The sequence below is a fragment of the Gobio gobio genome (genome assembly GCF_949357685.1).
Source record: "Gobio gobio genome assembly, chromosome: 17".
NCBI lineage: Eukaryota > Metazoa > Chordata > Actinopteri > Cypriniformes > Gobionidae > Gobio > Gobio gobio.
The window spans coordinates 40,407,476-40,424,055 of NC_137110.1; the positions used below are offsets into that span (position 1 = coordinate 40,407,476).

The following is a 16,580-nucleotide window of genomic DNA, read 5'->3' on the forward strand; positions in this document are numbered from 1 at the left end:
CTACTGTATTGATTTGAACGCACTCACTGATAAATAGCCTATCACAAATATAAAGTTCAATAGACTTCTGTCAAGCTTTTCACACCGCTCCTAATAATAAAGCCTTACAAATATCAAACAAATTTGACAAAATTACAGATTAAAACCGTTAAAACGTCTCGCGGGGTGCTTCTCTTGTGATTTGATTCAGATTCGCATAATGAATTGTTCAGACCGCTTTGCGAACCCGTTTGAAGGGTAGCCTACATGGAAGAGAATCGACTCAAATGATTCATTCAAACAGTTCGTTTGCGAATCCGATATCAGAGTAGCTAACATTTGCAACGGTGTTCTTAATTTGAAAAAGTAACGAAAAGGTCTGGGGACATGCGAAGTTAGTGTAATTAAGTCGAGTAAAAGTCACCAAATACATTTCGACTAAAACATTTTTTTTTGTTTTGTCAAAGTTAATGACTTGAATAAGTAAACATAATTTGTAGGCTGTTTTTCTTTACCGCTTGGGGTAACTGGAAGTCTCACTTGCACTCTTGATCTCCGCTTGTGATGCTGTATTACACGGCTCGGTACCCGCTACACCCGATATAGCCAATCCGCGCTACCGAAGCGTGTGCCCACCTCTCACCTTCATCACCATCATCCTCACAGTCAGAGCCAGACACCAGCCGAACAAGACACTCTCAGACAGACCTCATGTAGGAAGAGAGAGAGAGAGAGAATGAGAGAGAAAGAGGGAGGGAGGGAGTGATACTTAAGCCAGCGCTTTAGCATTATTTCCCCCTCAGAATGGAGTGATCAGCATGATCAACTAGTGGATCCGGACAGCTTTTTCAGGTCCATGCTTGAATGTTTATATCTTTTCATCTCAGCTTTGAGTTTCATCACTGCAACCGGACACTTCCACTTGTCAAGACAGTCCAACCGCAGCGGTATCAGAGCACATACATACATGGGGATCATCGCAGCATTGCCCGGAAGATGTGTATCACTGCTCCGCTGCTGAGATCTGTGTCGCCTGCGCTCGTCGTGGGATCGGATCCCTCGGTTCATGTCCCCGTGTCATTCCCGGTGAACTGAGATGGCTCTTTGCGCTGTGCTGCGACAGACACGCAGACCGCGGCAGGAGAATTGGACACATTTAGTTTTACTTACGACCTATTGCTTTTTTTGTATACTACCACTGAAACAACTTTGCGCGTTCCCATCATCGCTGAGCGACTGTCAAACACCCACCGGGTGGAACTGCTCCGGTAAGAGACCCGAACACGCGGCTCTGTGTAACTCTCCAACACCGTGCACCTTTGCGCGTCTATTCTCGCAAGTTTGTCTGTTTTTAATGGGGTTACTAAGTTAATCATTGAGCTGGTATTTTATTTAGGATAATTTAGCAAGCTCACACATATTGTTTAGTCCACCTGGAGTCTGGTCAATGAGGGTCATGTCTAATCCGAGTTAAGTGTTTATTGTGGTATAAGCATTGAATGTAATGATATATTAAAAAAAGTGTACTGCAAAAAATTGGCAAAAAACGTCTGTCGGTTGTCACTAAAACCAAACATGTAACGCCACCGGTAGTCTGACTCACGAACAAATGACTCTTTTAAGGAATCGTTGAAAAAAGACATCGACATCACAAATGATCAATTTCATCAAGGTTGAATGAACTCACTGAATTCTGCAGAGCAGGTACTAAATCAGCATTTGGTTCAGTTACTGAACTGCAAAGTAATTTCGAAATTGAGCACGTCATTTTGTGCGACGAATCTGACATTTTAAATCAGTAGCTATAATTACTGACTCAGTCTTGTATATTTTGTAATTATATTTGAATTAATGACATTAAAACATGCTAAATAGAATTCCGCAGGAAACGTGTTTAAAATGACAACACTGGTAGCACATCTCGTCAGAAAAAGAACTTCTGTCAGGAAAAAAATGGGGGTGTAACAGCTTGTCCCTAGAACCCTCAAAGACACATTTTTGTACCTGTTCTATCCCATAATGTATTAATAGGGTGCATATTATTACTTTAATGTGCTGATGTGCGTTCTTTAGGCATAAATGTGTGAGGGTGCTGCCCCTGGGACTAGCAGGTACAATTTTTAGTGTGGTTTGTCATCCTGAGAGGTAGCTCAGATTTTGAGGTACCAGCAACGATTTGTAACTGCTAGGTTTACCCGTAGGAATTTGCATGTGAAATCTGTGAAGGCTATTATCTGGCCCCAAACAAGTACATCTGGTGCTGCTTTACTCTGTATCAGTGGAGTAAATGTAGCACTGAAAGGGAGCGCTTGTCAGAGATACTTTGGGAACAAAGGCCCCGCTGTGCAATTATGTTTCTCTTTAAATAGCTGTAGGGGGGCAACAGTCTACAAGAAATCTATCTGTTGCACAGACCTACAGTGGTCTATGTGAGATGATTCAGTGCTGAACCTCCTTCGTAAAGCAATTTACTCTTTATCTAGACACATCAGTAAGAAATCTAATTAAAATGAAGGGAATTAGAGTACAGCAGACCTGTATATTGCTGTTGACATGTTCTTCTCTCCTCTCCCTAATTCTGTGTGTTGGGCTGGGCTCCGTCATATCGATTCCTTCCCAACGCGTAACCCCAACACACCGCTGTCACACGTGTTGAAAGCAGAGCTTGATCAAATAAGCTGTAAGATAGACAAGCTAGATGGCTGGCTTGACTATATTCCAATACAGATCTATCAGAGTCCATTACACTACAGGTCTTTTTGTTGTAAGCTTCTTTTCTCTTTGGCAGACTTACACAGTCATGCACACTAGTTTAGGCAGGTCACACCACTGGTGAACTATTGAGAGCCTCAAGGAGCTAATAAAGGGATTATTTGAATGTTTAAATGACCCATAAATGCTTGCTTGACTCTCACAGAATGGTACACTGCCAATCATTTCTCTTAAAGAGCCCCTGTTATGAATATTACATTTTTTGAATATTACCTTTCATGCAATGTACAATATAGATGCGTGTGAATGTAAAAGATCAGCAAAGTTTTAAAGATCAAAGTGAATGACATATGTTGTCAAATTGTCTCCTTAAAGGAAAGAATTGATCCTGAACTGCTGAAACGACTTGTCAGCAGGTCCACTCTCACTTCCGTAACATATCTACATTGGTTTGTAACTAATTTGCATAATGCAAGGTTAGTCTATATTTATTGGCTGCGGGTTTGTGAACAAAGTCTACTTGGTAAGACTTCGTAAGGAATAATGGATGACGGGCCGTTGAATTATTCGAAAAATAATGCACACCGGAGTTAAATTATGAATTTAGTCTTGTGTTTTACTTAAAACAAAACAAAGCTACAATGTAAAAAATAAATCCGTAAAATAACAGGCAAAGTACTGGCAGCTTATTACCCGGACATGTTCCAGTAATTTTACGGACATTTCAGTTGACCCTAAAACACAACGCAATGAAGTACAGTTAAAGCACCTGTAAAAATTTGTTTTATTGATGCTAAATATTGAATAATGCTAAATATATTTGCCAAATGGGGGAATAACAATAAAACTTAGTTGAAAAAACAGTGGAGTTTGAAAGTTAAAATGTGTAGGAAATCGATCTCATGGGATCATTCTCAAATCATGCTACATGATCCTAAAACGTTTTCACAAACTTGTGGAATTTGTGGAGGACAAACCAAATTCTAAGACATTCTGAAATTAACATTTGTTTGGTATGCTGATAATATATTCATTTTTTAATTATTACTATATTTTGTATTAATTTAGAAATGCAAAATCGAGGCATTTTTTAACTAGTGGTCTTTTAGACCCCTAGTCTTACAAAATCTTCCCTCTCAAGTAAATGTATCTTGATTTAAGGATTTTTTTACCAGAGAACAACACCAAAATACTGGAAAAGAAGATTTTTGCACTGTATAACTTCAGTGCAGGAGGAGAGCACCTGACTATTGGGCCATTCATCTGCAAATTTCCTCTCTCCTTTAGACTGTGAAAGACCACAGGGATTAGTCTAATCCTGCACCTCAGCGCTTTATTCCTCATTCCTTAGACACTCAGTACTCCAGAGTCTTTTTTGATTGTGTGTGTATGAGAGAAAGGGAGAAATAGAAAGACTATGAGAGAGGAAGGTCTTCAGGGAAAGCTAGTCTGAGCTCCTGGGCTAATGAGGAAGTTGTGGTGCCCTATTTTGGGTTTCTTGGGGTTTTCCGTTTGGCTCTCACTGTTTTATCCTGTCTTTAATGCCATTATTGAGATTTAATCCAGTAGAGCACAGGAAGGATGCCACTACTCAGTCAAGAAAAACGAGGAGGAAGAGAGTTCTCTCCTCTATTTATCTCTGTTCTGCCATCATTACTTGGCTCAGAGAAGGCATGACTAATGTATGCCACCAGGAAGATGTTGCAGGGCTAATTGAATGGCTAACGTAAGAGTGTTTGTGATAAAATAGTAATGCTGCTTGGCTCGTTCAGGGAGAACGAGCGAGTTGGTATTGAATGGTGGAGTGTGAGTTGTGTACCTAGAGGTGAGCAGGAGAAATAAAGGACAGTAATCGGACACGTCCCTCCAGAGTGCACGCTCATAAAGCTGAGTGGTTAGGAAGAGCACCATGTTTAAATATGCATGATGGCAGATGTTTCTGTTTTTCATTCTGAACATTATTTCCTCTGTTCTACAATTCCTGAACATTGCAACGAGCTCGCGCACCTGAACAACATGCAAACATAGAAGCATTACCATTCACCTGTAAATAAACAGAAAGGTTTCAGTCTAGTTATGGTGTAACATGAATAAGAAATAGGCTATTTAAGATTCTTCACCTTTTCTAGGTTATTAATCAAAGAAGTAATCTTTTATATATTAAAACAATATATTTTATTTAGGGTTTAGAGAGGCCGGATCCTTGTTTGAACTGAAAAAAGGGGATGTTGCAATGTATATTATGAGAAAATTGAGGTGTTTTTCACCTTGGATGTATGTAAACCTATTATAGGAGATATCCCAAATTTAGGAACCTTTAAAATAGCACAGTAGGGGCACTTTACATAGATGTTTTTAATGACGAAGCCAAAGGCTACCAAAGCCTTCTTATTTGTTGGATCAGTTTGCTCTATGACTCTCCTTTTGACCTGAATCTATCTGGGCCTAAAGCCACAGTTTTATGTTCTTCAAATAATTACACAATTATTTGACGCATTTGCATCAAACAGTAGGCAATTATGCGGTATATCCTAGGGGTGCAAAAGATTTTGAACACAGCCCACAAATTTGGATGGGGCTTGAGTTGCCAGCTGCACAGAAACAAACATCAAATTCAGTGTTTGAACAATGATCCCTACGCACAACGATCAATGAACACAAGACAGGAGGATCAAGCCCAGTGCATTATGGGTGTAAGAAGTTTCCCTACCTTCTGTTTGTCTAGTCATGTAGCACCAATTTTTTTATTTTTTTATTAAAACAAGTTTTATTAAAAGCAGTGCCGGCTGTGATTTACCCTTTTAAAGTTAGCTAATGTACATAAGTAGAATAAAACATGAATTTGGATGATGGAAATGATAGGAAATTACAAACAGAACTGAGTTACTAATCTAGTGACTATTATTCTGGTGTATTTCATTCATATACTGTAAACTTTCTCCGTTTAGAAATAAATATGCACACACTTTCACAAATGTATACTGTTTAGAAATGACTTTGTTAAAGATCTTAACAGGTGAAGATTAACAGCCTCAGTGAGAGTGTGATTTGGGAATAAATCTTGTCTCGATGAGATTTGATGCAAGGCATAGCTTTAAAACGCAGCAAATTGTCAAATAATTTATCTTGTGTAGTGTTATTCTCAGTGGCTCATACTTTGCATAGTAAAAGGCTGTTTGGCATAGGCTACTGGCAAAATGTTTAAAAGTAAGTAAATATTGAGCAGATTTTGTAGATAAATGATTTATGCAGTCATTGCTCAATGAGTGCATTTACATTAACAAAATGCGGATAATTATCAACATCAGCTAGACTTTTTGAAGTGATATTGCTGTGCTGGTGAAAGTATGTTTAAGTATACATGACGATGCATAATCAAAATTAAATTTTAAAAATATGAATCCTTTGGTCTGACTGAAATCATATTGCCCAAAAGTTTTGGGACGTCTGTCTTTACTTGCACATGAACTTTAATGACATCCCATTCTTAATCCGTAGAGTTTAATATGGAGTTTGCCCACCCTTTGCAGCTATTACAGCCTCAACTCTTCTGGAAAGGCTTTCCATAAGGTTTCCACTGATTTTGGATGAGAAGGCCTGGCTCGCAGTCTCTGCTCTAATTCATCTCAAAAGTGTTCTATCGGGTTGAGGTCAGGACTCTGTGCAGGCCAGTCAAGTTCCTCGCTCATCCATGTCTTTATGGACCTTGCTTTGTGCACTGATGCACAGTCATGTTGGAACAGGAAGGGGCCATCCCCAAACTGTTCCCAAAAAAGTTGGGAGCATGAAATTGTCCAAAATGTCTTTGTATACTGAAGCATTAAGAGTTCCTTTCACTGGAACTAAGGGGCCAAGTCCAACCCCTGAAAAACAACCCCACACCTTAATCCCCCTTCCACCATACTTTACATGTGGCACAAGCAGTCAGGAAAGTACCTTTCTCCTGGCAACCGCCAAACCAAGACTCGTCCATCAGATTGCCAGACAGAGAAGCATGATTCGTTACTCCAGAGAACACATCTCCACTGCTCTAGAGTCCTGTGGCGGTGTGCTTTACATCACTGCATCTGACACTTTGCATTGCACTTGGTGATACAAGGCTTGGATGCAGATGCTCGGCCATGGAAACCCATTCCATGAAGCTCTCTATGCACTGTTCTTGAGATAATCTGGAGGCAAATGTTTGTAGAAGCGTCTGCATGCCTAGGTGCTTGATTTTATACACTTTTGGCCATGGAAGTGATTGAAACACCTGAATTCAATCATATTCATTTCCACCCCCAATGTTATACCAAATGTAGCATTTTAATCAACAGTACATTTTTTGTTAACCTTTTACCATATGTCTTGGAACATTGCAATAATATCGTATCGTGATATGTATCGAATCGTGACATGAGGGTATCGTTACACCCCTATCAGGCAAGGATTTGTTTCGTATGAAAAATTTTGATTTTCTAAAGCAGAAGTGAGTGAAATCACATGAATAAAAGTTGAAAATACCTTCCATTTGCAAAAACTTATCGTGTCTTTAAGGTCACTCTCTCAGGCAATGTGTTCCCTCCATTTTCCCTCCAAGTGGTAAAAAGGTTGCTCTGCTTTGGAATGTGTGGAATTCATGTGGGCTCCTTAATTTGTTAAATTAGCACATGTAATAGAATTTTCCGCATTCTGGGAAAAGAGTTATGCCCTTGAAACGCTTCAGATATTAATGTGTGTATTTTTGTCGGTGTGTGCTCTCAGCCATCCAAACTCGCATTGTGACGTGATTCTCCAGATAAAATCTTGAGCGAATGTGATTTGTCTGGCTACACGAGACAGACAGGAAACACTGTTCATTCGATCGGTACTTATGGGCAGCTGTCACATGCAGCCATATGGCGGTGAAACCGAGCTCGACTCCCAGGGGCTTTGGGTCGATGCTCCACAGGTGTGCCAGAAGGTGCGAAGTTCAGTCCTTATTAACCTTGTGCACACAAACACAATATTCCAAGGTTACCTCCCAAAAAGTCACAGACAGAGCTGCGTCCTTCATTTAACATGAGTTCTGTTCCTGCTTGTCTATTTTTGAAAATGAAAGCCAACAAGCTCAATGGTAGATTAATGATGAGTGTATAAATACTACACTAATGGCCGGGCTATTCTTACTGGACCATCTGTTACGAGAGACAGGGTAGTGCTCACTTACATGCATTTGTTACCAACATGGCTACCATCAACAACGGTCAGTGACTGAATCCAGGAGGTGTGACAGGCCAGAAATCACTACTGAAATACTGAGATTTCATTGTATGGGAAATCAATCTAAAAGTTTTTTCAAAGTTGATTATTGAAGAATGTTTTACAAATGAATACGGTTTAAACGTTTCTACCATGCAATCAAAACGGACAATTCTTGAATTGTTTTATAGAATATTGGAGTATTTATTCTAAATGATTTATCTGTGCTCATCATTATTATGTTTTATTCATGAGCCTGTGCCCTCATTAATCTTTTAAAGGGGTCATGAATTGAGAAATACAGTTTTCCTTGAGATATTGACATACGTATAAGAGGTCATCATACTATAAGAAAACTCTTTACGTTTCAGAGCTGAAAACTTCCTCTCACCAAAACTCCCGTTATAATAAATAAATCTCTTGTTTGCATCGTGTTTGCACTGTTAATAATGATGAAAGCATTTGTGAGAATGCAGAAATGCGCTCAACATGTCTGTGATCGGCTACAATACTCTCATCACTGCAACCTTTCATGCCACAATAATGCTATATATTTAAATGTGATGCTATAATCAACATTTGTCAGAGTTAGTTAACCTTGAGAGCTGTAATAGTAAAAACGTGCTAAAAGAGTTCCACATGTAATACATAACTATTTCATATACAAAAATGTTCGGCAATCACAGCAGTGGGCGTTTACACTAAAGTCTCACAGCAGACACGGCCCTTAAAACAGTGTTCAAATCAGAGGGCTAAAATCAGGGTAGGAAAAATGCCTTTTATTTGGTGTTCTAATTGTCAGAGGTGTCCAGCCATGTGTATTGGTTCACATGAGAGATGCTGTGCATTCACTTGCAGAGAGAGCGTAGCCTTCCACACAGAATGTGAATGGGTCACAATGACTAGCCATCTAAAAACTGATCTAACAATCAGTTGCAATGCTTTCATTAGCTTGATGTTAGCATGCTGTGCTGTAGCCTGTTAGTTTATACAGTAAAACACTCTTGGAAAAGCTGCCTAAGTTCATCCCTGTTGGAACTGCCTGAACCGCCATACACAGTCAGATGAATGCATTTGACTGTTGCATAGTTTCTTTCGCAACTAAAAAAGTTCAACCTTTAAAAAATTTGTCTTAAAATCCCAGCATTCTGTTTAATTCTGTACACAAGAATGTCAAAACCAAGCGGCAACCTCCCACAGTTTCTCTTGAAGCCAATACAGAATTGACTTAAACGTCTCGGTTACGTATGGTAACCCTCGTTCCCTGAAGGAGGGAACGGAGACGTACGTCGGTAATACCGACGAATTGGGATCACTTCAGAGAGCCCCTATCAGCTTCGAGAACTTTAAGAACAGGCCAATGAACAATTGGCGTGCGAGATTTGCATCTTGCGCTCCGCCCCGCGCCGCGGGTATAAACAGGAAGTGAGAGCCACGCACTGACATTTTTCACTGAGGAGCCGAACCAGTGACTCGGCCTGCAGTGATGGAAGGAACTGTGGCGACGGGACATACGTCTCCGTTCCCTCCTTCAGGGAACGAGGGTTACCATACGTAACCGAGACGTTCCCTTTCAGTCGGTCACTACGACGTACGTCGGTAATACCGACGAATTGGGATCCCTATGGAAAGCGTCACAGTTACTACCACTACCAGCGCCCAGCGAGAGCCCCTCAGACCCCGTTCTGAAGCGGGCGGGGAGATTCACGCCAGGAGAGTCATACTGCTGTTCCGCAAGACCCATTCAGCAGACTGTATTGGATAACGCTGGGAAAGCGTGCCCGAAGGACGCTGCGGAAGCCACATCATGCCCAGAGGGAGTTACCATGTGGAAAGAGACGTACGAAAGTCCCAGGGGTGGCCCCGGCCTAATACAGGCTGGAGACGACACCGAACTGAGACGGCAGAGGAACTCTGCCAAGGGAAAGACACAAGCTCGCCATAGGGAGCTGAACCGTGGAAAATACACGTATGGGACCGCCGTAGGAGTCACGACATACGGAACCCAGCCTGACACAAGTTCCACCAATGCATACGAGTGCCAGACCTGGCGTCGGACGCTCCGCAACATCCGACTGCCGAGGGGTGCGGAGGACTCAATAGGGTTCGCCAATCCTGGGGAACTCGACTGGAGATAATAAGCGCACGTATCCGTTCCAGGGGAAGGGAATGGCGCAGCAAGCCGACACTAGAACGGGCACTTCAGTGAAGCTGACTATGGGAAGCGAGCACACGAGAAGCCACCGGCTCTACACGCAGGCTATAAAACCTAGCGAACGTGTTGGGTGTCGCCCAGCCCGCAGCTCTACAAATGTCTGTCAGCGAGGCGCCACGAGCCAGCGCCCAGGAAGAAGCCACACCCCTGGTGGAGTGAGCTCTAACCCCGAGCGGGCAGGGCACGTCCTGGGATTCATACGCCAAGACGATGGTATCCACTATCCAGTGGGCCATCCTCTGCTTGGAGACAGCCTTTCCCTTCTGCTGTCCTCCGTAACAGACGAAGAGCTGCTCTGAGGTCCTGAAGCTTTGCGTTCTGACCACGTAAGTCCGGAGAGCACGGACGGGACAGAGAAAAGCTAGGGCTGGGTCTGCCTCCTCCGAAGGCAGCGCTTGCAGGCTCACCACTTGGTCCCGGAAGGGAGTAGTGGGAACCTTGGGCACATATCCAGGCCGGGGTCTCAGGGTCACCTGAGAAACACCCGGCCCGAACTCCAGGCACGATTCGTCGACCGAAAATGCCTGCAGGTCCCCTACCCTCTTAACTGAGGCCAATGCAATCAGGAGGATTGTCTTTAGAGACAAGATCTTAAGCTCTACTGACTGTAAAGGCTCGAAGGGCGCCCTCTGCAGTGCGGTCAGCACCAGAGTCAAGTCCCAAGAGGGTATAGAGGAAGGGCGAGGAGGATTTAGTCTCCTCGCTCCCCTCAGGAACCTGACGATCAGATCATGCTTGCCTAAGGACTCACCATTAACGAGGTCATGGCTTGCGGCGATAGCGGCAACATATACCTTGAGGGTGGAGGGAGACAGCCTTCTCTCCAACCCGTCTTGAAGAAAAGATAGCACAGATCCGATCGAACATTTCCGGGAGTCTTCTCGGCGAGAAGAGCACCAGTCGACGAACAGGTTCCACTTCAACGCATATAGCCGTCTCGTAGAGGGGGCTCTGGCGGAAGCGATGGTGTCGACTACCGCTTGCGGTAGGTCACCTAGAACCTCCGCATCCCGTCCAGGGACCAGACATGGAGTTTCCAGAGGTCTGGACGCGGGTGCCATAGGGTGCCCCGTCTCTGAGACAGAAGGTCCTGCCTCAGAGGAATGGGCCAAGGAGGTGCTGTCGCGAGGAGCACTAGTTCCGGGAACCACGTCCTGTTGGGCCAGTACGGAGCTACCAAGAGGAGATGCTCCTCGTCCTCCCTGACCTTGCACAGTGTCTGTGCAAGAAGGCTCACTGGGGGAAACGCATATTTGCGCAGAGCCCGGGGCCAGCTGTGTGCCAGTGCATCCGTGCCGAGGGTCCCCTCGAACAGGGAATAAAACAACTGGCAGTGGGTCGTGTCGTGGGCGGCAAACAGATCGATCTGTGCGGCCCCAAAGCGACTCCAAATCAGCTGGACCACCTGGGGGTGGAGTCGCCACTCTCCGGGAAGCACTGGCAACCGCGACAGCTCGTCGGCCGCACGGTTGAGACGGTTGAGCCCGGAATGTGAATAGCACGAAGGGACCTCAGATGCTTCTGACTCCACAGGAGGAGATGGCGGGGGAGTTGGGACGTCGTGCTGTCCGTCCGGACCAGAACGTGCTTGTCTTTGAGCGACCCTTTGAGGCGGCTGAGAGCAAGACAAACTGCCAGCAACTCTAGGCAATTGATATGCCATTGCAGTTGGGGCCCCGTCCACAGACCCGATACTGCAAGCCCGTTGTACGTGGCACCTCAACCCGTGGGTGAGGCATCCGTGGAGACAACATGATGCCTGGACACTTGTTCTAGAGGCACTCCTGCCCGTAGAAATGAAGGGTCCGACCACGGGGAGAGGGTTTGGCGGCATCTCGGCGTCACTTGGACACGGAGGGACCCGCTGTGCCACGCCCATCTCGGGACTCGGTCGTGTAGCCTGTGCTGAAGCGGTCTCATATGGAGCAGCCCTAGCGGCGTTACTGCGGCTGCCGCTGCCATATGCCCCAGGAGCCTCTGAAAATGTTTCAGTGGAACCGCTGTAGTGCGTTTGAGCGTACTCAAGCAGCTCAGCACCGACTGGACGCGCTCCTCTGTGAGGCGCGCAGTCATGGCGACCGAGTCGATCTCCATCCCGAGAACAGAGATCCTCTGTACGGGACAGAGTTTGCTCTTCTCCCAGTTGACCTGAAGACCCAACTGGCTGAGGTGCCGGAGCACCATGTCCCTGTGTTCGCACAACTGCTCCCGCGACTTGGCAAGAATCAGCCAGTCGTCGAGATAGTTGAGGATGCGAACACCACGCTCTCTCATGGGAGCAATGGCCGCCTCCGCGACTTTCGTGAAGACACGGGGCGACAGGGACAGCCCGAAGGGCAGGACTTTGTACTGGTATGCCCGTCCGTCGAAAGCAAAGCGTAGAAACGGTCTGTGTCGAGGGAGAATCGAGACATGAAAGTACGCGTCCTTCAGGTCGATCGCTGCAAACCAATCCCAGGGACGGATGCATCTGAAGATGCGTTTCTGGGTTAACATTCGGAACAGCATCCTGTGGAGGGAGCGGTTCAGGTAACGCAGGTCCAGGATCGGTCGTAACCCGCCACCTTTCTTGGGTACAATGAAGTACGGGCTGTAGAACCCGGACTTCATATCGGCTGGAGGGACCGGCTCTATCGCGTCCTTCGCCAATAGGACAGCGATCTCCGCCTGAAGCACCGGGGCGCCCTCCTTCGGTATAGATGTGAAGTGGACACCCCTGAACTTCGGGGGACGCCGGGCGAAGTGAATCGCATAGCCGAGTCTGATGGTGCGGATGATCCAGCGAGACGGGCTGGGGAGCGCTAGCCAGGCCCCCAGAGACCGAGCAAGCGGGATCATCGGCACCCCGGACGTACCCGGAGCGGGGCAGCGCAGCGGAACGCAGGGGCCCCAGGACGACATGGGAGTGGTCCGTGCAGGGGTCTGGGTCTGACACACGACCTGCATCCACTGAGGGGACGGGCAAGCGTGGGGAGGCACTTTGTGTGCGTCCGCACAACCGACGCCCCCTGTTGGCGAGGAGAGAGGTGTCTGAGGGGTACGAGGCATGGTAGCGTCGCATACCGCCAGACGGGCTCTCTTGGCACCCAGAGATGTTAAAAACTGCTCTTTTATTGAAAATTTGGGTGCCACTGGCACTGGGGCCAGTGGCGGAACAGAAAAATAAATGGGGTTCCCCCGGCCCTCCACCGGGGGAAGGAGTGGTGCTGCAGCCATCTCCTGAAGAGCAGTTTCCTCCATCTCTGGGCGTTCCGTCTCAGGGTCTCTTCCGACGGCGCTTGCCACCTGGCTTGGCAGCGGCCTGAGCGGGCTGGACGTTCTTTCCGCGACCGGCTCCACGCCCACGGCCGGTGGAAGGCTGCTGCTGGGCTGGGGCGGGAGCGGGGGCGGCCGCAGGAGGACGTCCTCGGCGACGGGCAGGCGGAGGTGCTGCAGCCGGCGGCTGGGTGGAGGCAGCAGCGGGCCGCCGGTGCAGGATATGTTTGATGGCCTCCGTCTGCTTCTGGGCGGCCGAGAATTGCTGGGCGAAATTCTCGACCGCGTCGCCGAACAACCCGGCCGACGATATGGGGGAGTCCAGGAACCGGTTCTTATCAGTCTCCCTCATGTCGGCCAGGTTGAGCCAGAGATGCCGTTCCTGGACCACTAAGGTGGACATCGCCTGACCTACGGAACGGGCGGTAACTTTCGTCCTACCCTCGTGCATGTCCATGAGTGCCTGGGCCTGGTGCACCTGGAGCAACGCCATGGCATGCAAGGCAGACGCGGCCTGTCCGCAGGACCTGTAGGCCTTCGCAGTCAGACTGGACGAAAGCCTACAAGCTTTGGACGGGAGACGAGGATCACCACGCCACTCGGAGGCGGTCGCCGGACGCAGCTGCATCGCGACGGCGCGTTCGACTGGCGGGATCCTCTCGTAACCCTTGGCCTGTCCACCGTCAAGGGTAGTGAGGAGGGAGGAGCCTCCAGGTCTGTTTCTGGCACTGAAGGGTGTCGTCCACGACCTGGAAAGCTCCTCATGCACCTCCGGGAAGAATGGCACTGGGGCGGGACGCTGAGAACCAGCGCGACCCCCCCCCAGAAACCAATCATCCAACCTAGAAGGTTCGGGACGTGGTGGAGGGTTCCACACAAGCCCGACCTTTTCGGCGGCCCGGGAAAGCATAGCCGTCAACTCGGGGTCCGACTCAACCGTTGCCACTCTCCCAGAGGGAGGCAGTACAGCTGAGTCCTCATCCTCCGAGGACTGGAACTCCCCCTCCGATGCTGCGATCGACATCTGCTCATCCGTGGGCGCTCCGAAAGAGATGACTGGGTGCCCGTGGGCGGGACCAGCGATCTCTTCCGGTGGCGCCACCGACAGCGGTGCTTGTGAGGGTTCAGAGACCTGCGTAGGGACACTAGGCGGGTTTGTCCTGAACGTTATCCTCAGAACACCCCGGTCATCCGTCGAAGTAGGTCTATCCTGGTTAGGGATAGCTCTAGATCGAGGTATGGGGAGGGGGACTCCGCCTTCCCGGAGGTAGGTGAGTCTTGATCTAAGCACCGCAATAGTCATGTTCCCGCAGTGAGAACACAAGCTATTCACAAACGCTGCCTCAGCGTGCTGTAAGCCAAGGCACGTGATGCAGTGAGTGTGGCCGTCAGCGGGCGAGAGGGAACGACCGCATCCAGAAACGCACGGGTGGAATGACATCTTGAAAAAGACGCAGTCACACCCGTGTTGCTCTTTTTGTGAGGAAACGCTCTTTTAAGAGAGTGCTGAAGCACCCAGGGAAACCGCGGCAACACACAGGAGATAGTGCAGCCTGTGTTTGCACTCAGAAAAGGAACGCCCACCGATACCAACAGGTTTTGCTGTGACAACAGCAGTTGTTCCTCGCAGCTTTGAGTTCGCGGTCCCGCTGGAAAGTGCCGTCACACCAACACACGATCCTCTTCTCTCTGTCCTTGTAGTCTCTTTCGCTGAATACACAGGAAAGCAGTCTGCAACATCAAAAGCTGGTTCGGCTCCGAAGTGAATGACGTCAGTGCGTGGCTCTCGCTTCCTGTTTATACCCGCGGCGTGGGGCGGATCGCGAGATGCAAATCTCGCACGCCAATTGTTCATTGGCCTGTTCTTAAAGTTCTCGAAGCTGATAGGGGCTCTCTGAAGTGATCCCAATTCGTCGGTATTACCGACGTACGTCGTAGTGACCGACTGAAAGGGAACTGCAATTCATCGACTGGCCACTAGGGACAGAAGGGAGCAGAAGCCTGGTACAAGTTGTGGTTTTGGTCTATACGTCTAATTTTGCCCTTCATGAGAACTGTGAGGGGGGTGAATTTTTTATAACTCATTCGTTTACATTATATAAAGACTTAAAGTTCTGCATAATTAAGGGCGTGGCCACTTTGAGTGACAGGTGGATTGCCGTTTGTCTGCTGTCTGTTAGTCATCACGTCCCACCTCTTTACCCATTGTCAGTTATCCGGGAGTGACGCGCGGTGATGCGCTGCCAAGATGGCAACAGCCAGCTCAACCCTACTTTACGCTTCAAAACTGCTCTTCAGAATCCTATGGGTGACGTCACGGACACTACGTCCATATTTTTTTACAGTCTATGGTCAAAACCCTTAATAAATATGACCAATCAGGGTAAGGTGAAACTGAAACCTACATAATTATACAGGGTTTGATTAATCATGCTGACAATTCAACAACTAGCTGATTTTGAAAAGATGTGGGTTTGTACATCTTTACTTTTACTAGATACCGCCAGTGTCAGGAACAGTTAGTTTGCCTGTTCAATATAATCCTCCTAGGACCCTAGGATGTAGCCGACTATAATGCCTGATAAAACAAAAGTGTATAATACATATAAAAATGTATAATTGAGGGTATAGGCTAAGCAGGCTTATCAGCTGTACAGCTCCAAGTATGCTGATCTTTTACTTTCCAAAACTTAATTGACAAAAAAGTTTAATTTCATAATATTTAGCTCCAGTAATATTATATGTAACATCATTTAAAAGACATAATAGTCATAATAACATAATTCAGACTACACCATAAAGCAATTTTGTTGGATTTCTAATCAGGCACTGGATAGAGTAACCAATAAAAGTTCTTTCAGGCAATGGAGGTCCTTGGAACAAAAAAAATTATATAATAATAATAATGAAAAACAAAAGCAAGGATTTCAATTTTTTCAGCTGAAAAAAGATGCATGTGATTTCACATTTATTTCCATGTTGAAAAGAAATCTTTTTAATGCTTCCTTTCCCCGACATCTCAAAAATATTGCACATTACACTATTTAATATAATGTCTCTATTCATAAACAGAACAGCGGTCTGGTAGCAAGAACTCACATTAGTGTGAGCTTTAGGTAATACTACTGCAGATGCTTGGTAGCTTTTGCACCCCGCGGGTTAATGATATTCAACCCATTTGCATATTCATTTATTCATT

General features: G+C 46.6%; 1 protein-coding gene across 1 annotated transcript in view; it reads left to right on the top strand.

Annotated features, from left to right (window-relative positions):
• Positions 1 to 647: 647 nt before the first annotated feature.
• Positions 648 to 16,580, top strand: part of tmeff2b (transmembrane protein with EGF-like and two follistatin-like domains 2b) — a 104,895-nt gene continuing 88,962 nt past the window's right edge. Inside the window, exon 1 of the mRNA XM_079841092.1 lies at positions 648 to 1,247. Coding sequence (XP_079697218.1) covers positions 1,076 to 1,247 — 172 coding nt within the window. The 5' untranslated portion in view covers positions 648 to 1,075. The remainder of the gene's footprint in view (positions 1,248 to 16,580) is intronic.